This window comes from Leptidea sinapis, chromosome 7, assembly GCF_905404315.1.
Source record: "Leptidea sinapis chromosome 7, ilLepSina1.1, whole genome shotgun sequence".
Lineage (NCBI taxonomy): Eukaryota > Metazoa > Arthropoda > Insecta > Lepidoptera > Pieridae > Leptidea > Leptidea sinapis.
In genome coordinates, this window is record NC_066271.1 from 8962695 (window position 1) to 8985700 (window position 23006).

At 34.5% G+C, this 23006-nt stretch overlaps 1 protein-coding gene across 5 annotated transcripts in view; it reads left to right on the forward strand.

Moving 5' to 3' along the window:
• Window positions 1–23006, forward strand: part of LOC126965357 (myosin-2 heavy chain, non muscle) — a 160209-nt gene that overhangs the window by 65556 nt on the left and 71647 nt on the right. The window contains exons 1-3 of one of the 5 annotated variants that reach the window (XM_050808898.1): window positions 6115–6130; window positions 12169–12443; window positions 18927–19013. In XM_050808898.1, coding sequence (XP_050664855.1) covers window positions 12284–12443; window positions 18927–19013 — 247 coding nt within the window. In that variant the 5' untranslated portion in view covers window positions 6115–6130; window positions 12169–12283. Of the gene's footprint in view, window positions 1–6114; window positions 6131–12089; window positions 12444–18926; window positions 19014–23006 lie in introns of those variants that run through there. The other 4 variants (XM_050808895.1, XM_050808896.1, XM_050808894.1 and 1 more) reach the window with 4 other exon arrangements.

Here is a 23006-nt window from a genome sequence, read left to right on the forward strand (position 1 = left end):
GGTCAGCTAGTATTACATAGTAATTAGAATATATTTTCTCTGTAAGTGAATATTGTAATATTCTTCTGAGAAATAAAGTTCTTAAATAGTAAAATGGTAGAGTTATGTACAATAAATTATTGAATTACACTGTGTTTTAAGTGTTGTTTCAGTACGTTTTCGATCTAATAACTCAACTGTCACTTTAAAAAATTCAATAATAAGAATGTCTACAACTTTTATCTACATCATTAAATATTTTAATAGTAGGATATGCAATTTTGTCAACTTGTTGATGCGTGAAATTAAAAATTTAACAGGTTCAATTCAGGTGCAGATTCGCCATGCCTATTACCAGACTATATCAGGTTAATCGATCGTAAAATGTTTATGTTATAACATAGTTATTATATAACAATTTAAAAGCTTATTATTATATATTTAAAACTATTTAGAGGAAACTACAACTGCTATTTTTCCATACAATATTTCTCGATTTTGTCCTTATTGGTTTTTAACCCTATATGAATATCATCATTAGCTTTTTTGATGTAATTGTTTTTGGAAATGCTAGAGTACGTCAAACAGGGAGTAAAACGGTTGAACTATATAAGTCGACAGTAAAACAGAGAATACGTCGATTCAGTTTCCAAAATTTCATTACGTTTAAATAATTTTGATGAGGAAAATATCAAGAATGAAACCCTGATTTTAGAGTTTTTAATTAAAATATTTAGTAGGAGCTGTTGTTGTGCTTGTTGCATTCTTATTTGTGTTCAGAATTGTTAAGTCTGTGAAAAATACTATAAGGAAAAATAACATACACTGGCCTTCAAAAGTAAGTATCACACTTTTAAAATTGGGATAACGTTTTAAGTTCACAAGATATACTTTCGAACTAAAAAGGACTCCAAAGAGAATTTAATTTTGTACATAAAAACTTTATAGTCGGTAACCTTCTTTTATGAATTGGCTGAAAAAAAAACTTCAAAAACAAAACCATTCCTGTTTCAAAGTGGACGTTTCCGAATTACAATTTTACCATTCACATTTTTCTTTCTGTTTTAAATTTTTTTCAAGATCGATGGGTCTTGTTTTAAAAATTTATGCTAAAAAGCACATAACATTTATTAATCATGCCTCTTTCAGTTGAAGAATGTGCTAGGATCATGGCTTTTCTGGAACTAGGCATCAGTATGCGTCGCACTGCAAGAATGGTGGGTGTGACGGTACGAACGGTCCAGAAGGTAAAGAGAAGGTACGAAGAGTCTGGACACCATCTGAGGAGACCTTGTAATGGCAGACCCAGGTATACCAGTGCCCGAAAAGATCGTTATATTATTTCCACTGTGTTAAGAAATCGTCACCAAAATGCAGTTGAAGTCCAGCAACAGCTACTTCAGACCCGGAGGGACTACATTAGTGACAGTACAGTGAGAATAAGACTTGCTGAAGCAAATTTGGAACCCCGAAGACCAGCGAGTGGCCCAAAACTCGAGAGACAGCATCGAGTAGCGAGACTGCGATACGCCCGTGAACACATGCAGTGGGATGAAGAAGAATGGTCAAGAATTTTGTTTGCAGATGAGTCTCGATTCTCCCTTTACACTTTTGATGGAAGGCGAAGTGTTTACAGGCGACCTGGTGAGCGATACCTTCAAGCCTGCATCTCAGAAAGAGTCCAATACGGTGGAGGAAGTGTACATGTATGGGCTGGCATATCTTCAGAAGGTCGCACAGAGCTAGTATCCATAGAAAATGGCACCCTCACTGGGCAAAGATATGCTCAAGAGATTCTCAATAAGTATGCAGGGCCGTATTTAGCAAATATGGGCGATGGATCGATGCTGATGCATGATAATGCCCGGCCACACACGGCTCATATCGTACAAGAGTATATTCAGGAGGTCGGTATCATCGTGATGGCTTGGCCATCAAGAAGTCCTGATCTCAACCCGATTGAACACGTCTGGGATGAGCTTGGGAGGCTAGTCAGAAATCGCCGACCACCACCTACTACCCTCAGGGCACTAAAGCAGGCCCTGGTAGAAATATGGGAGAATATTCCCCAACATCGGCTCCGAAACCTAGTGTTTAGTATGCCAAACCCGCTTGAAGCTGTAATCAGAGCTCGAGGAGGCAATACCAGTTATTAAAAATTAAATAACATGTAATACACTTTAGTTGAATTTTTTTACACTAAACTAAAAATGTCAATTTTCATTGTTTTATCTTTTTTAAGTTAAAAATGTTACTAATGTATAATTTTAGTTTCTAAGAATTAAAGCCTATAAAATTTGCAACAAAACGTTTTTAATCTTAAATCTCTACCTTGTGTGATACTTACTTTTGCAGGCCAGTGTATATTAAAATATCTTATTTCTAGTAAATATTATGAGGACATAAAAACCGTACTTTCGCCAACTGTACCGTATTTTCGCTGATAGTAGCGATCTCGTAGCTATAAAGATTTCCATTGAATTGAAAATTATCCTAACAATTTAAGTGTTCTGAAGCAATCGCCTGATTTAATTATTGCGTTGTCATTAAAAGTCAGCACGTTGCCTTGCATACGATCTAAACTTTTTAATTTATATTTCACATGTGTCTATATCCGTTAATTATTGACAGCGAATTCTAAATTTGAAAAGCACGTGGCGCATTTAATACAATCAATAAAATATATTTTATTATGGGATAGCTTAATGGAAGTATGTTTAAAATATGTTTAAAGGTTTCCCCCATCGTAAGCTGTGACGCTCCCTTTTCTCAACTGTATTTTGGAATCACGCCAAGACGGTCCCGTTGATGTTTTGTTTATTACGAAATTACGCCAAAACTGTTGCAATAGTTCGGCCTCGTTCCGCCATTAGTTTTATACGCGTAAGTCATTTTACGATAGAACAAACGTCAATAGTATTTCATCATAGGCAGTGTCTATTCCAAAGTCAATATCGGTTTGCCATTTCGAAGAAAATATGAAATATTTATAAACTTTACAATGTCACTCAAATTGCTTTGATCTCTGACGCATTGTTGTCACCTTCTCGTTTATTCGTCATATTTCCTAACGTCCTTTTCATAACGTAATTATTTTTTCTTATATTCTTAAAGTTATTTGAGAGATAAATCTGTTATTTGAATATAGTGACAACAAACAGTAATTTTTGGACCTAAATGATTTTAGCTATTGTTATTTTGTTCTGGCCTATTTAAAAATATAGTCTGAAAAATATTTTTTTCTAGTTTTCATTTAAACTATCAACGGATGACTGTTGAGTTTATTTTTAATGTATTGATAATGAGATAATACCTTGATTGAATCGTTGTGATTTTAAACTCGATAAAACGAAAAAGCGTGACGATAGAGACACAAGTAATTGTAGAGGTTTCAGCCGGCGAGAGAATGAGATAGGAAGAATTATACAGTTTTTTGGTACCAGGCGATCATAGTTGAAGAAGAGATTGTCTTACTTATGACGCGAGTATACCTTAATATATTCTGACGTCATGCGCACGACGTATTACTACGTAGACACCAGGACAACATAAATATGGTAGCGGTGATAGTAATGTCTTTCATAGCGGTTGAAATCATGTGTCATTATAGCAACATGTACCAGGGCTTCATATGCAGTTTAGAGGTTCATGCACAATGCACATATTAAAATATTGTAACTTCTACAACGCGTGAATTGCAATTGCACACATGTTTTTTTTAAGTTTCTCTACTAGCCGGAAACTTGATGAAACGGGAAACTCTCATGCGTCGATGGATTGAGAGAATATTAGCTTAGCGTTATAATTTATGGACGTGAATAGAATATCATTCCGGTCCAAGAAGTTCCCATAGAAAACACACATCCATGTATCGAATCATTGTTTTTGCCTATTCTATTATGTTGACCTAGATAATATCATTAACTCTGGTCTAGCTGTCATGTTCAGCTCGAGTGATCTTTCTGTCCCATTAACCACCCGGCCTGAATCAGGACTTGGTTATTCAAAGATCTGAACGTTAATACGGCGGCCGATTTAGATTCGAGATAGTCTTTTCGATTTTAGCCTTTAAGGACAAAATTGTTTATTAAATAAATCAAGTGGTGTGGTTTTAATGGGTGAGTGGTTCAATTAGTCTGTTTCTGAGACTAACACGGCATTTTGTGCGGTAAATAATAAACTGATTTTGATACTTTTTTAATAACTTTATTACGAATTCTTGCTGGACAATTATCTCGAATAGAAATAATTTAGGTTAAATTAAGGTTATTAATTACAATTATATTATATTATTTATATTGCAATTATATATTTTATTTATAGCTTTTTTTATGGAAAAGACAGACAATCGAGGGTACAAATCATCTGGTGTTAAGTGATCACCGCCGCCCACATTCTCTTGCAACACCAGAGGATTCACGACGCGCTTTTTTTGAAGGCACTCACGTCGTATCGTCCCGGAAACAGCATGAGGAAGCTCATTCCACAGATTTGTAGTATGTGGAAGAAAGTTCCTCGAAAACCGCTCCGTGGAGGACCGCCACACTTCCAGATGGTAGGGACGATATCCCAATTTGTGGCGTTTCGTGCGAAGGTGGAATTCGGCGGCAGGAGCCAGAAACAGCTTTTCGGAATACTGCCCGTGATAAATGCGATACACACATAATGAAGCGAGGTCTCTACGCATCACCAAGTGATCTAGCCGCTGACAGAGCACCGTAAACTTATTTAAAAAATGAATCCATTTTAGCTTCTCTGAGTAGTATATTTGCCGTGTTCTGTGTAATATAGTATAACATAATAATATATTTAAAAATATGTAAAATTTTACATGTTCTTTAATATATAATGTAACCAAACAGTTCGCAGTTCCTTAAAATATTTCGAATTTGAAGGATAAGCAACTATTAATTTCGATGAGTATAATAAAAATAGTTTAAAAAACTAAAAAACACGCTTTGGTTGAAAAGATAATGGTTGAAATTTAAAATGAACATCAATTCCTGCCTTATCGACAACAGAAGAAAAAATATATTTAGAATTAACAAAAATCTTATTTAGCAAATTGAAAAATAGAATAATTTTATCAAATTAATGTATTGACATCGCTCCTCGATAAATCTACGAAGTTTGAAATCTGGCCGTATGAAGTGGGTCAAAATGGCGCCCAAATGAGTCGGTTACAAACAAACACACATACAGGTGAAGCTAATAAAAAGCGTGTTAAAATGAATTCAATTGGATTTTACCACAGAGTGCACACAGATACATTTTGCATGCATGCAACTTTTACATTTAGCATGTCAAACCATATTTTGCGTGTGGCATTAAATAATATTGAAATCGCCGTGTAATGGCATTATGTACAAATTTAATTTGTGTGTATGGTAATGCTAACTCCAACTGACCCTACTATGACGTCACAAGAGTTGTGCTAATCCAAGTGTAAAAACTAGATACCATCTTTCAAGTTATTTTTGTCGATGACGACAAGTTCGTGAATAATTTAAAATACGAACACCAATTGCAAACATACGCGTTACTTCAATTGTAAAGATTTTATCCAACGCGAACAGAGGAACCAGTGGGAGGCTCCTTTGCACAGGATGCCGGCTATTTCTGCCGTGAAGCATTAATGTGTACGCATAACTGTGTTTCGGTCTGACGGGCGCCGTAACATGGGCAAATGAGACGTAACATCTTATGTCTCAAGGTGACGAGCGCAGTTGCAGTGCCGCTCAGAATTTTTGGGTTTTTCAATCATTCTAAGCGGCACTGCATTGTAATGGGCAGGGCGTATCAATTACCATCAGCTGAACGTCTTGCTCTTGTATGTAATGCTGTTGGTGTGTCAATTAATAAATAAAAAGTCCGCCACTAGTTTTGCGATTGCTGTAATATCATCAAAAGAGAATATTTATGTAATGCTTGAAAAGTGGCTCCATATTGTTAGTAGTTAGATCGCTGTGAGTTTAGTCGTTAGTTGAACAATCGTGAATATATAGCTGACGTAAATTGTTTAAGTCAATAACGTAAGGTCATGCGTCTGCAAGAAGTGTGTCTATCTATGTTTAAAGTGTGTGCGAATTTTGAGTGAATTTAATGTGTCTTTAGAATTAATTTTATGCGAGACGATACGGTTTTTTTGCGTGTGAGTGCTAAAAGTTATGTTAATAAACTAATCTAGATTCCAATTCTTTAGGAAAACAGTGACTTACGGGAAATTTTAATTACCGTTGTGATAAAATAATAATTTTATGTGTATATTTAGAATAGGTAGTACTGGAACCAATTTTTCATAAAACCTACTATTACTAACGTAACCTATCCAACTTAAAACCATCTAGGGAATCCCATTGGCCATCAAAATAAATCCAGTCTAGAAGGGGATTAATATTAATAATTAAACATAGAACTTAAAAATCAATATCCCGACGACCAAGCCTTGCTCGGATTTTTAAGAATGTACAAAACTTGAACAAAAAAAAACTAATAGGACATCTGGATTCGAACCGGGGTCTTCTGCTTTCCGGATCACCCAATGTCCCATCTGAGCTATTATAGTCTTGTATATAGTGGCGAAATTTACCTTTGTATTCTAATGATATTGTAGCGGTTTCTCATTTAAACACGGATAAAACTACATTTTTTTAAATTGAAACCTAGCTAGACCGATTTATCGCACCCGAAAACCCCTGTCGACTAAATTTTATGAAAATCGTTGGAGCGGTTTCCGAGATTCAGATTGTATATATTTAAACAAGAATTGCTCGTTTAAAGATATAAGATAATATTGTGAAAATATAAAGAACTCATGTGGGATAATCAAGCAAGATTGTTATTTTACAGTCGAGGTTGGGTCTCCAATCATCTCGAAAATAGTGTTTAAAAAAAAATAGAGATTCATATAGGAGGGATCCACTTAAAGAAAATCTAGCCAAAATATCGACCCGAAATGAAGCATTTTGAAATTTGTACAGGAAATCTGTAGTTGAATTAAAAAGTTAATAATTAACAATTTACTGGAGCATGCTTTTTTATAGCCTTACGCTACATTTTGTAACTTAACAATTGCATTAGCAGAGACTAAGATTGATGTGTTCAAGTTGGACAATACGAAATATTATAGTAGTAACCCACTTCCTACATTTCATAAAATGCAATGAAATCTGATATAATTTACACATGCGTGATTTAAGTATTTTGGACAATATCATTTTAATTAGGTTTATGTTTTATGCAACAATTGTCAATCTAGAATCATGAATCGTCTCTTCTTGACCAAACCATGTTAACCAGGCTAACGCTATCCCAAAAAATGATGAATATAGATGTTTATTTCGGAGTCATGTATGTTTATATGTATTTGTATATGTTTAAGTAAGTATATTGTATTAAATACATCGTTGTCTTGTACCCATAGTACATTAGCTTCGTTTGGGGTAAGATAATTTGTGTAAAAGTGTGTCAATATTATTATTATTTCCTGACTGTTTATATGAAGCTTATATTTTTACAAAAATAATTATATATCAACAAAATACGAGAAGAAAATTCATTTTTGCTTTACATTTCTATTTTTTATAGACATTACGAAAAAAAAAAATCACCAAAATACCCCTAACTTTTACTGTATCAAAATTAAATTTTACCAGTGGGAGGCTCCTTTGCACAGGAAGCCGGCTAGATTATGAGTACCACAACGGCACCTATTTCTGCCGTGAATCAGTAAAGTGTAAATATAACTGTTTCGGTCTGAAGGCCGCCGTATCTAGTGAAATTACTGAGCAAATGAGACTTAACATCTTATGTTTCAAGGTGACGAGCGCACTTGTAGTGCCGCTCAGAATTGTTGGGTTTTTCATGAATCTTGAGCAGCACTGCATTGTAATGGGTAGGGCGTATCAATACCTACTCGACTCGTCCCTTATTTACATTAAAAACAATTCTTAATTGTACACCAATACTATTTAACATGACACAGTTTTGTTAATTTTGTAATAATTTACCATCAGTAACCGGAATTACACCTTCTTTAACCCTAAAATGTCGTAAGCATTAAAATAGGGCAATTTGGAATAGCTTTATGAAATACAACAGTGCACAATAGTTCCCGTGTCTATTCCTGTAATCTATTTGTGTGTCGACACGCTGAAGCACTAAATATACTCTATGGGCATACGACACTAGAGCAGGGACATTTAAACATCGTCTCTAATGCATATCTTAAGTTATTTAACCCTGAAAACGTGTCTAAAATAGCAAAGATCGAGTACCGGTGACACTCGCGTTCCGAACTAAGTAAGGAGCATTGTTATGCACTTGAGTCCAATTTATTTTATTGCAACTTTACAATTTTGTACAGGTTTATATATAGATTTGAGAACTACTGTACAGTACTCTACGGTTGGGACGCGAGTGTCTATTGTGCAGTATTTATTTCAGAAATTATTGTCATTTGTAACTACGTAGATATTTACTAATAAAAACGGTTGACTGAAGTTCTATTTTATTTTATCGGGAAACAAACAGTACAACTTAATACACTTAAAAAACAAAATATTAGTTATAAATATTTGACCAATAAAAGTTTAAGCCACAACCTGAGAGGTGAACAAAGCTAACAGAATTTTATAACGAGGCGGTACTCGAACGGTTAGCTCAGTTGGTTAGAGCACCGGCACGGAACGCCGGGAGGTCGTGGGTTCGAATTCCGCATCGTTCATAGTATTTATCCTAGAAGTGAGGGTTATCACTTTAAAAACATAACATATTAATTAAATAGTACATAGAGTTGAGTGAGCAAATTAATTACAATTTATAAGTATACCATGTGTTATATTGAATTGAAAATAATGTAATATTAATAGAAAAGTAATAATTGCATAAATTTTAATGTTAATAAAATAATGCAATATTATTTAATGTAAGTAATAATAGTTAAAACTATGATATGTTTTTAATTTGTTTAGTCAACCTGTAAGGAACCCGAAAAGTAATTAATTGAACAGTATTCAAAGGTTGTATATTGTATATAATAACCCTTATTCAATTATTTTTTAACATTAAATGGTAATTAAAGTTCTATAATCTATAAAATATATACTATAGTATGTACATGATGACACACAATTAATTTTCTCAACTAACATTTTACTGGACATATTCAAAAATTTCGTAAAGCAATTTTTTTCGTGAAAATGAGAGCAATCTTACCAACAAATTAATACGTTGAGAATGACGTATAATATATCCAAATAAATATTCTTATTTAACTTTCGATTTAATTAAACGATATTATTTTAAATATCTATGATAGGTAAAAGTTTTTTTTTACTGTATTTAAAGACTTGGCCTCGGATGAAACACCTCTTGATTTTGAAAATCAATAATCTAATAATAATATTTACAAAGTTTGTAACGGATTTTCTCTTACGTCTTAAACGAACAATTCTTGTATATATATTTGTACAGGAAATACAAACAAAAGTGATATGTAGTTGAATTAAAAAGTTAATTATTAACAATTTACTGGAGCCTGCTTTTTTATAGCCTTACGCTACATTTTGTAACTTAACAATAAGCACAGACTAAAATTGATGTGTTCAAGTTGGACAATACGAAATATTATTATAGTAATATTGAATCTCGAAACCGGGATTTTGATGAAATTTAGTATACTGGTAGTTTCGGGGGCGAGAAATCGATCTAGCTAGGTTTCAATTTTAAAAAATGTAGTTTTATCCGTGTTTTAATGAGAAACTGTTACAATAACATTAGAATACAAAGGTATATTTCGCCACTATATACAAGACTATAATAGCTCAGATGGGACATTGGGTGATCCGGAAAGCAAAAGACCCCGGTTCAAATCTAGATATCCTATTTGTTTTTTTTGTTCAAATTTATACCTTTATAAAAATCCGAGCAAGGCTCGGTTGTCCAGGTACTAGTAAATTATACAAGTAGCCGATATATGTTCCAATAATTCTGTATCTAGCCTTTAAGTTATTACATTATTAAACTGAGTTTTCTCTAGTCTTACTTACAGACATTATATTTAATAATATGATCAGATCCCCAGCTAGTCAAACAGCTGCAACTTTCATTCCGCACTCCTATTAAATCAGTTTAGTTATGTTTTGTGCCATTATCTCTTAAAACCGCTACTTCCACAGCATTATTTTAGAATGTCGATACTTTTCTCGACACTAATCTTTATTTTATGTTAAAGTTTATCGTGGATATTTCTAGAAAGTTACATATTAACATTTATCTAGTTTAGAATAATTTATAGCGCATTCTGTTAATTATTTTTGATAAATACGATGGACTAGGGAGTAAGCAATTCTAAGAAGACGCTTAATGTCCCTTGCGGCCAGTATCAAGTGAACTCCGCGATACAAATCCCGATTCTATTCGTTGTTGTTCTCGAATAGAACGGTGGTAAAATAAAGAGGTCAGAGTATAGTGGACGGCACTGTGAGTCGTACACAGAAATAGATTAAAAGCGTTGCAATAATTATATCAGTGATCGCCGTTGCTTTGTTGATCGCATTAGCTGGCCACGTGTAGCTCAAGACATGAATGTCCGATTTGACAAACAGATGCTGCTGTGAGCAACAGTGGACTCAAAGAAAACAAACATTCACGTATTAGCAATACATCTGGCGTTATATTCGAATTTTAAAAACTTTCCCGCCATTTATTCGTGCCATAGACACATTGAAAAAAATGTCGATAGAACACAATTTTTCGAATTGTTAATATTTTTACAGTTGACTAACTCATTAGATACTCTTGTAGGCGCAATTATCTCCTGACCTATATTAATAATAATGGTGTTATTTCAAATAATTTATTTAAACATGGCTGAGGTTCGTGTTTTGTTAGATAATGACTTAACTATATCAACGTCAGTGACCTAACAATAACGACGCGGTCTAAAATGGAATTTATCTTTTTCTATTACAAAACAGTGTTTAGCTTGTGTTTAACTAAAAAGTTGTTAAGCACAACAAAATATACTGACTTCAGTATATTATGTTGTATTTGTACAGGAACAATTATTAAGGTACTGAACGACAGTTTTTGTCAGCTGTCATCTATCTGTCATCATATAGTCTTCCAGAAATCTTCTATCAGTTAGACAGACTCGTGTTTAAATATATATATAAAAAAAATATTGAATTAGGCGTTACTTTGCGGAAATCCATAATTATACAAATGATTTAAGTTTTCTTTAGTGTTAATTCCGCCAATATTTGTTTTTAAAACAATTCGACACGTGTTTCGCCTCTACATGAGGCATCCTCAGGTCGTGTTGTCTCGCCAAAATGTGGCATTTCGTATTTTCTGTTTTAAAAACAAATCTTGGCGGAATTAACAATAAAGAAAACTTAAATCATTTGTATAAATATATATGAGCAATGTCTAAAGATTGTTGATCGCTAAACAACAGACAGACACAGATTTGTTATAGAACCTTTTTAAACAAGTGCTCAACATATTTTTAACATTTTTGTAATGATACAATATATATCCCATTAACAGAATTTGTAAGCATTACAACGAAGTTTTTTCGAATGTCGACATTCATAATCGCAGTAAAAATAGCTTCAAAACAGAAATTATTAAAATATTAATGAATAGACTAGATACAAAAAATGTTACTGGAGCAATATAAACCGAACAAATAGGTACATTAACACACGCACATATACACAAACCACACTACACGCACACATACACATCCAAACATAAAATAAACACTATAACCGATAATAACATAATATAATAATAGATATATATATATTAAATTCGCATTCATACGCATAATATTATTCTTTTAATGTTTAAACTATACATATTATTATGTTAAAGTAAATTAAGTTGAAATTCATTTAAGTCGATTTTTTTGTTTATAAGTTAAAGTAATTTAAGTTGAAAACTCATTAGTTGATTTTTGTTTATATAGAGAGACCTGTAATTGGCTATTATATGTACACTAATTTTTAAGACTAATTTGTAATATTTATGCTGTTGGTCTTTTCAATAAATAAATAAATAAATATTTATAATAAATATTAAATACTCATTTAATTCGAAAGGAACTAAAATTATGACACTGTAGAAATCATACTTGAAGCAAAAGGTTAATAATGTAACGTGCTATGTTTACGAACGCAGAGATTATGGAAAGTTGCAGCAATCACTGACGAAAGTAATGAAACTGAATGGTATTACATGTTATGGGTTCCTAGTAGATTATTGTTGTTTGTCCTGAAAATATGTTTATGTCTGAATGAAGCTGTTCAAGTTTTTGAAGATGGGGGCACACGGGTCCAAAGAGAAGCTGTACAGAAGTAATTCTGAGAAATATCCGTCTAAGTTGCCAGTTCCAAACGATAAAAAGTATAAAATATCCGTGAATAGAGAAAGATTTGGATCATTTGGAACGAGAGGTGAGTGAATATAATAAATAGAGTATTATTAAGTGTCTTATTTTATACGATCATACAACAATTTATACATAATACTAGTGGACCCGACAGACGTCCTGTACACACGTCTTAAATTTGAAAAATCGGTCCAGCCGTTAGGAGGAGTTCACTAATATACACATGAGCAGGAGAATTATATAATATGGACGGAATTGAGAATCTTAACCAATCTCAAATTCACTGAAATAAACAAAAGAATCATCAAAATCGGTCCAGCCGTTTAGGTCTATCTAAACCATTCTCGAATCCACCTGAAGACACACTAATCTCAAATTCACTGGAACACAGAAAAATATCATCAAAATCGGTCCAGCCGTTTAGGAGGTAGTTCAATTGTGAATCTAAACCATCCTCGAATCCACCTGAAGACACACCGAAAGTTTCATCAAAATCGGTCCAGCCGTCTAGGAGTTCAGTGACATACACACGCACACAAGAAATATATATATTAAGATGTCGTCTCTTTTTAATTTTTTTTTTAAAGTATACTATTATTTACCTTTATATATATAAATCCAGTGTCCTGATGTTTGTTTCTAGTGAACTCCTAAACTAATGAACGGATTTTAATGGGGTTTACTTCATGCAGTTAAGTCGAACTTGAGAGATAGGATAATTTTTATTTCAATTTGGGACCCATAATTTTATTTCCAATATTTGTTTTGTATGGACATATTTTCTATGAAAACATTTATTGACACACGGTTTGACAGTTCTGATGTATAACAATTTCATTATAACAAGAGGGAGCATATTTTACGAAATAATTCTTGATGTTATGAAATATTATTGACAAACTCATAAAAAACATTATTATGTATAGAACAACGTCTGTCGGGTCAGCTAGTAGTATATATATATAGTTTATAGGTCTGTTTTTTATTGATAGCATACATGTAAATGCAATTATACCAAATAAAGGCGTGCATGAGAAAATATTGTCTCATATTTTATTATTTTAAAAGTTAATTATCTGATTGATATAATTAATACTATTGCAGTTGATTACTTCATTAACTACCGGTTACAAAATATTGTAAGAACCAGAATAAATAAATTTTGTAATTAAAAACATTCTGAATTTACATTATGTGAGTACTTCTACACATATCTGTCAACTCGAGCTAAAGGCCACTTTGAGGCATTGTCTCCCTTTACTTTAAAAGTTGCATTGTATTTTTGAAGTCAGCTTCGGTCCGAATGATGCAATAACTCTCAAAATTTTACTATAAGATGTCCCTAGCAAATTTAAAGAAATACAAGTAAGGAAAGCTGTTGATAAGAAAAATGTAGAGTCAGGGCTTATAGGTAGAGCTCGTTGACTATGATGCGCTACACAAATATAGGAAGCTTAGGTAGAGGTTCTTCTAGGGATCTCATTTATAAGGTCTAAATATTTAAAAGGTCTGAAGAGGAAGATGATGACTTACGGTACACAGGCGTGGTCGCTAACTATGGTCTTTATCAGAAAGCTCAATGTCGCTCAAAGGGCAATGGAGAGGGCTTTGCTCGGAGTTTCCCTGTGCGATCGAATCAGAAATGAGGAGATCCGCAGGAGAACCAAAGTCACCGGACATAGAACCAATCACCAAATGATTGCGAAACTGAAGTGGCAGTGGGCAGGCCGTTGGGGCAGTAAAGTCCTCGAATGGCCACGACGTACCGGAAGACGCAGTGATGGTAGGCCCCCCACAAGATGGACCGACGATCTGGTCAAGATCGCCGGAATACGTTGGATGAGAGCAGCGCATTACCAATCGTCGTGGAAATCTTTGGGGGAGGCCTTTGTCCAGCAGTGGACGTCTGCCAGCAATGTGTCATCATCGATGATGATGACACATTTATAGACCTCCATAAAACATAAGCACCTAAGGCGACGAAGTATTCAGATGACCTTGTAACACAATAACAAAAAAAAAAAACAATTTAATAAACTTCGCAAGAGAAGAATCATTATGAACATAGCATCGGGCAAAATATAGACTAAGTACAAAATACAAAAGAGTTAAATCTAAATGCTAACAGATAAAACCGTTTAGTTTTAATTTTACACACTTCTTAGTACTGGCAGACTAATTTTACCCTTTAAAGAGCGGAGAAACATATTAAACACCATTTTTTCCGTTTTCTTGGATGTAAATCAACACTTTATCAATAACGTTCTCTCGTAGCTAGTATTAAAAGAGGTAAGGGCACCAAAGAGTTTTCAGTTTTACATCTGTGTGAAGAAATGGAGTATAATATAGCATTACAAAGATAAAGATACATAATAGCTTTAAGGGTAAATGTATACACTTTTATAATAAAGTCCCAGCCACTGTGCAGGCATTATCTATAAATAAATGTAAATGTTTTATTAAAAATGGCTCTGTCGTAAATCCTACTACTCCGCAGCAGAATATCTAAGTGATCGGAAAGCCTGGGACTAGATTATGATTATCTTATAGCGATAACAATGACAGTACAATGATATTTTTTAAAAAGATCGCATATAAATGCTGGGCGAGTTTCTTACGCCGCTTCTTCTCTCTCCGAGCGTCATTTGTTTCCAAAGCGGTGGTAGTGTATAAAGTGACATCAAAAGATTGTATGCCTTTACTATTATTACATACCGTACGAGTGGTGACCCGCGAGTTCACCAACGTAGATTACATGGCAATCTCACCAATTAATTGGATTGTGTTCACAATTACATGGTTTTAATATTTTGTGCAAGACTTTTATACCTATTAGAAATAAAAGTATTCTTAGTTTTCCATTATAACATGGGCTATACGCCAGTGGAAGTCCTGTCAAAATTTCCACTCGGGTCTAGTAGTCGCAGACTTGCCTGACCAAAACATACAGACTCGTATGACAACACACAAATAGCCAGTGGGAGGCTCCTTTGCACAAGATGCCGGCTAGAATATGGGAACCACAACGGAGCCCATTTGTGCAGTGAAGCAGTAATGTGTAAGCATTACTGTGTTTCGGTCTGAAGGGCGCCGTAGCTAGTGAAATTACTGGGCAAATGATCTTAACATCTTATGTTTCAAGGTGACGAGCGGAATTGTAGTGCCGCTCACAGTTATTGGGTTTTTCAAGAATTCTGAGCGGCACTGCATTTTAATGAGCAGGGCGTATTAATTACTATCAGCTGTACGTCCTTCTCGTCTCATCCCTTATTGTCATAAAAAATGGCAATGCATCTCTCTGGTGTTACGGATGTCCACGGGCGGCTCACCATTTCCCATCACACGAGCCTCTAGCCCGGTAGCTTCCTCTCATATAAAAAGGTAATTTCTTTTGTGTTTTGGACACGTAGAGTCGATGTATTTCATAAAATGTGTTTTGCTAATCGCCAGTACGTGTCTAACTAATGTTTGCCTCAAGCAGTTCAAATGTTTCTCATTCTATTGTCAACATAATTATGCGTTCACGTAAATAGCCCCAGCGGTCGTGAGTGCGTTGAAACCTTACATATGCAAGGCTGGTATTCACGTGCACCGAATGTGCCCGTAACAACTACTAAGCAAATTATGTGCACAACGTCATCTCACCTCGAGATACTGCAGCGAGTGTACGGCTGAGAATCTCTCAGTATTATCGCTTCATTATAGTCATACCGCTTACGTAAATTGCCCACGGTTTCGATTATTTCTTATATTAAAGACATTTATTTTCTCAAAATTGATTCCTTTAGAATTCTTTTTGATGTTATTTCTTATATACTATATACTACTACCGATTTGGAAACGAATGGAGAGAGACGAAGCGGCGCAAGAAACTCTCCCAGCATTCTTTTTTTGCGCTCTTTTTAATAAAAATATACAATATTGTACTGTCCTTACTATTGCTATAAAATTGTTACGACCTAGTCCCAGGCTGTCAAATCACTTAGATATTCAGGTGTGGAGTTATAGGATTTACGACAGAGCCATTTTAAATAAAACATTTAAATAAGTTTTAGTTATCTACGAAAATGGGGGTCTATTTGTTGCTATTATAGTTCGCCGAATTGAATATTAATGATTGCGAAACTGAAGTGGCAGTGGGCAGGGTACATACTTCAACGGATAGATGGCAGGTGGGGCGGTAAGTCCTCGAATGGCGACCACGTACCGGACGACGCTGTGTTGGTAGCCCCCCACAAGATGAACCGATGATCTGATGTAGATCTGGAGTACGTTGGATACGCAGGATCGATCGTCGTGGACATCTTTGGAGGACGCCCAGCAGTGGAAGTCTTCCGGCAGATGAAAATGATGATGATAGTTCGCCGATTGAATTACAGTTAAAGTCAAAGTTAATATCCAATTTATTTATTTCTGTTTAAATAGAAAATTTCATGATTTATGCATTTTATCGTCTACTTGGTAGTAGAAAAAGAAAGAGAAATCATTTATTCACTCAGGCCAAAATCACACTGAATGTCAAAGATTTTATCACCACTTATTGATAAAATAAAAAAAAACCCTTTGATAGCTATGAGTTCGAACCCACGCTCCATCTCGGGAATCTGAGCTTAAATCTGGCGCCTTAGACCACCTTGCCAACCTGACTTGAAAGCAGTAGGTAGTTGAAATTAATCAAATCAAATAAAAATTAATGATACAACTTCAACCCTACTCCGTTGGCGGTTGTAATGTGACATGCGATGGATGGAGGAACAAATTTGAGGCGATGTAATAAATATTTCACTTTAAATATTATATTTCATTAAGTATTTTCACGACGCCAATATTGCGTGCTTCCAAGTTCTGAGTCATCAGATCTTACGATAACTATCTGGGGTCGTCGTTACCCTTCATAGATTAAGTACGCGACAAGGACCCTGCAAAGGCCATAGGCTATTAAGAATAGAATTTAACATCGCACTAAATTTGCAATCCAATTTTTTATAAGGATTACTTTAGGGCAAAAGAAATTGATTAATCCAATTTTATTTAAGAGTTATCAGCCGGTTCACAATAAATTGTAAAAGAGAAGTTTTACAAAAAAGTTTGGAGGTAATAAAACATGCCAATAACCGAAATATTGGCCAAAAACTTTTCTTCAAGATGGCACTCGAAGCTCCACCTGGAAGGTGAAATTTTAGGTATAAGCCAATATAGCGAATTCCAAAACAACTGCCTACAAATTTAGATTAAAAGTTTCTTTAAATTCTTTAAACAATTCATTGTTATGTCGTGTACCCTTCGTGTACAAGTCTGAAAAGTGTTCTCTTCGTTTGTTCCAAATATTTTGTTTGTCGATATTCGCCTTGAGGTATATCAAGTAAGAACCGCTATAAAACATCTCTAAGAATAAACTATACTGAAATGATATTGATTTATTTTTAACAGTTAAAGGCTGGATACTAACAGTAGAACTAACTGTATGTTCAGTGTTCGTCTGAGTTGGTTGTACTGTCAGTTCACAGCTGTCACGACATTTATTTTTGCCGCTAAGTTGTAGTATACTTGTAAGCTTATACCGTTATTCTTTTGTTGTGGGTGCCTGTAGAAAATTTATTGAAGTAGGCGTTATTTTGCGGAAATGCATAATTATCCAAATGTTTTGAGTTTTCTTTAGTGTTTATTCCGCCAATATTTGTCTGTAACGCTAATATTTGTGGAGATGTTGACTCGCCAAACTGGCATGAGACTCGTGCCAGACAATTTAAAGACAAATATTAGCGGAATTAACACTAAAGAAAACTCAAAACATTTGGCGGGTGCCTGTGTTTTAAGCCTCTTCGTTGCAGGAGCATAGAAATGTCATCCTGGTGGAATTTCATTACACTTCTTGCATAGATAAGAGTAATAATAAACTAAAACAGATAGGCAACTCGGCACTTTTTTTTTCTTACCGGTTAGCGCCACCTGTACGCCGGATAGTGCAACTTTTCCTATGCGTGTGTATTACTGTCTACATGAATGCGTGTGTTTTTTCTATTTACTTTTTTGTTGTATAATTAACTTCGTTTAAAATAACACTTAATCAAGTATAACTAAAAGTACTCTCTGAATTATTAATCTATGTAACAAGTTTATGTAGTTCAAATTGCGAAGAGCACAAGTAAAAAGCAGCTGTTCTCAAGCAGACGCCATTTGCAATAAATTAAAATATTGTAAATCTTATAAGAAGTGTCAAAGTTTCAAATTCCGTTTCTATATCGGATATACAGATGGCGTTAGTTTGAGTAAAAAAATGATGACAGATGACTTCTTGTGATGCGTGATGAAAGTACGATTCAGGAAAATGTTAATGGTTATGCATAGATTTTACTAAAAAATATTGTAAATAGATGAAAATCTAATAAAGAGTTGCATTGAGTTTTTCTCATAATTAATAATGATTTGATCTAAATTAATTTGATAATATTTTTGTCAGTTTTTTGGATATGTTATCTGATCGATCGACATAGATGTAAGTGATGTTTCGTCGTCACATCATTAACATTTAGCTTCCATGTTCCAGGAAATGGGAAAAAGCGGGAAAGCGCCCCTCCTCCCAGTACGCCAAGCCGGCCCACCCCCACCACTACTCAGCCACCCTCTGCTCAAGGTGAGTCATACAAAACCCTCTCTCTACCTCTTACTGTCCGTATTTTATTTATGAACAAGATGACGTCCGCGAGTTTGTCGGCGTATTATAATAATATTGACACACTTTACACAAATTATCTCGCCCCAAACTAGGCATAGCCTGTGTTTTGGGTTCAAGGCAATGATATATTAATTATAATATATTTACTTAAACATACATAAATGCATATAAACATCAACGACTCGGAAACAAGCATCCATATTCATCATATAAATGTTTACACCTACCGGGTTTCAAACCCGGGACCTCTAGCTCAGTAGGCAGTGTCACTAACCACTGGCACAGTTTTGGCACAAATTTTTATAAGTTACCCTAACATAATATTATAGTCTACAGTCTAAATCAGAAATGTAAGTCAGTAAAAATAAAATTTAATGCTTTTATAAATGACCCTCTAACTTAACATAAACGTTGTCTCGTGGGCCTTCAACAAATAACACAACAGTAGATGTCCACCACTTTTTTCTGATAGTATATATACCTGACAGATTGTAATTCGTACAAGGATGTATTTTAAAGTGCTCTTTCTGTAAAATCATTACAAATAAGCTATTGTTTTTATATAGTATTTAGTAGTATTATTTTGTATTTATTTTTGTATTAAGTATAAGTATGTATGTAATATTATTGTACTTATTATATATAACTTAAACCGCCGCCGCGTATTGCCGCCCATTGCGTACCTATCACTGTAATTAGCGATCTTTTTTATATAAATTTTTATTGTTAAGTCTATATTGGTATGCAATAAAGTGTCTATCTATCTATCTAATAAGTGTCGTGGCGATAGGTAATTGGCCCTGGAAGAATATTACGTAGGTATACCATACCGTATGTCAAAAATTATAAAAAGTAGAACCTAGCTTTCTAAACATTGCTCGATTCTCCTTCAGAGACGCCCAGCGCCTGTGGGCTACATTTTCGGCCTCCAAGGTAACCCCATGGCTTCGCTGTAAAAGCCTTCAGGGCTACTGATAGCCCTGAAGGCACAGAGGAGGTTTTTAGTCGGTAGGGGGTGTTTACACCCGAGCCTGACATATGGGCCCCGTTTCGGGGTCTTCAATACGTAAATGTATTTTACTCCAGCTTAAATGATGAGTGTACATTCGAGTAATTATTATTACTTACTGATCTATACTTACGTCTTGCGTTTTTTCCTGACATACAATTATCTGGGTTCGTCGCTGCAACTGTGAGTCCAATTACTGCTACCATTATTGGTGGATGACCATAAAGACCATTGTACATTGCAGTATGTTATTTCCTTGTTTTTTATTGGCTGCAGTGATTTCAATACTCGTAATTAGGTACAATACATATTCGTGACCTTCCAATGTTAATAGTTTTTTGCTAAACAAGACGGCTTAAGGATAATGTAATGCGCTATGGAAGTATATTTCCATTTATTTTTGTTTATATTTAACTAATAAGTTTATGACAGAGGAATTATTTTGATAATAGATAAAAAATAGGTAAAAGTAGGTATTTTTTTTAAATATATATTTATTTGGACCTTTGCACAGGATGCCGGCTACTTTATAGGTACCATAACGGCGCCTATTTCTACCGTGAAGCAGTAATGTTTAAGCATTACTGTGTTTGGTCTGAAGGGCGCCGTAGCTAGTGAAATTACTGGGCAAATGAGACTTAACATCTTATGTCTCAAGGTGACGAGCGCAATTGTAGGGCAGCTCAGAACTTTTAGGTTTTTCAAGAATCCTGTATTGTAATGGGAAAGGCGTATCAATTTCCACCAGCGGAACATCCGTTATTTTCATTAACAAAAAAATTTAATATTTTAAATATTTGACGATAATTATAATGACATATTTAATTCATACTTACATATTATGTAGTTCTACTTTCGACTAATAATCTTTTTGCATTAGTCACAAAAAATAATACTCAACTGTAAGATATTATAAAATATATTAAGCTTAACCAAAATTTTCCAACAATCCTAACTGAAATGGATTTTTTTTTTTATGTTCTTACCGACCACTACTTAATGTGCCTAAAGGGTTGGGTTTGCTGATATATAAAAAGTTAACACAAAACAATTGAGTTTAAGTTCCATGCGAAGAAAGCGAGAGAGGGGAAAACCTTGAAGATGAAGGCCTGGAAAACACAAGTTTCCTTGGAGATGTCAACATCTGGATAGATTTTAGCCTCTACAAACCCTCACGATTACAATAACATCCATCCAAATCCTTGGATCCCATTGCGAGAATTGATTTTTTTTCAATGAACATAAGGGATGAGACGAGCAGGACGTTCAGCTGATGGTCATTGATACGCCCTGCCCATTACAATGCAATGCTGCTCAGGATCCTTGAAAAACCCCAAAAATTCTGAGCGGCACTACTATTGCGCTCGTCACCTTGATACATAAGATGTTAAGTCTCATTTGCCCAGTAATTTCACATGCTTATACATTACTGCTTCACGGCAGAAAAAGGCGCCGTTGCGGTACCCATAATCTAGCCGTCATCTATGCAAAAGAGCCTCCCACTGGTGGGAATACATAAAATATACAAAAAATTAACTTTAATATATACTTACCTAAGATTAAATTGTAAATAGTCCTTATAAAGCTATATATATAATTGTAGAGTCGCATTATAACCAGAGAGAGCAAGTCAATTAATAGTTACAGAGTTATTGACTGGCTGCTCAACAAATTTCCCTTCCATTAGGAAGTCGATATATGAGTTCCTGTATTGGACATGCTAGTAAAAACGAGTCATATTAAACCGGCGTTTATCACCGTGTTGCACGTGTAAAAAAATTTGAATATATTATCACGTACGTTGAGTATATTACTAGGTGAACTGCGTTAAAATAGTTATAAAGATTAGACAATTAACTGACATAAATACGGCGCGACTAAAGGCCGTTCCCAATATTCAGTTTTTCTCTTACTTGAGATAAAAATCGTAACTATCGTTGACTTTTCTGTCCTAATAAACTTATCGACGGTTACTCACCTTATCTGTACACGCTGTCTGTCAATGGGACGACGTATAGCTTCCCAGCGATGGAAGTTTGTGTGGAAATTGCAATTCACGCGTCCCAATATAAGGCAATAAGAACGACTTATCGGGTATATTGGGACAGCTTCAGATTATTGACAGCTAATTACTGAGTGTAGAAGGTAGTAATTTATCGCTATCTGTGGATAGTATATTGGGAACGGCCGTTACAGTATACTTTAGATTATTTGCATAGTATTATGTCCTATGGTATATTGCTATGGGGCAACGCTGCCGATATTAATACAATATTTGTGCTGCAGAAGAGGGCTATTGATAATGTAATGTATGTTCACATAAGTGTATTTGCTAGAAACTGTCATAAACGTAATGTTAACACCAGGAACAGACATAATCTTATAATGCCTACTACTCGGCTAAGCCGAGATAGTAAGTCTTTTGTGGGGCAATGTATATGCTTTTGCAACAAGATCCCAGAAAATATTCAAAACAAAAATATTACGTTATTCAAAAAAATTAAAAAACTTTTGTGTGGTAAAGGTTACTATAACATAAACGACTTTCTTAATGCTACCTAAGATTGGGAATTCAGCGACCGCCCTGAGACTATTAAATATTAGTTTAATTGTACAACATTAATTTATAAACATATTTGTTTGATGAAAAAAAGCCCGCTGAGTTTGTTGCGTCCATTCTTCTCAGGTCTGAGGCATTTGTATTGGAATGGGTGGTAGTTTCTGACCTTCAATAAGTGATGTCACATCCTATTTTGAATAAATATATTTAAATTTGCATCTTAGGTTTCATTTCTGAAGTAGACGGGTTAGTAACGTTCATTTGGGGAATGCGTAAACGTTTTGAAGACAATAGCAATCGCCAGTGGAACAGGCATTGTTTCACAGTTAAATATTTTTGTTTTGAATCAAACGAAACGTTATATGACAGTTCTACAACTACA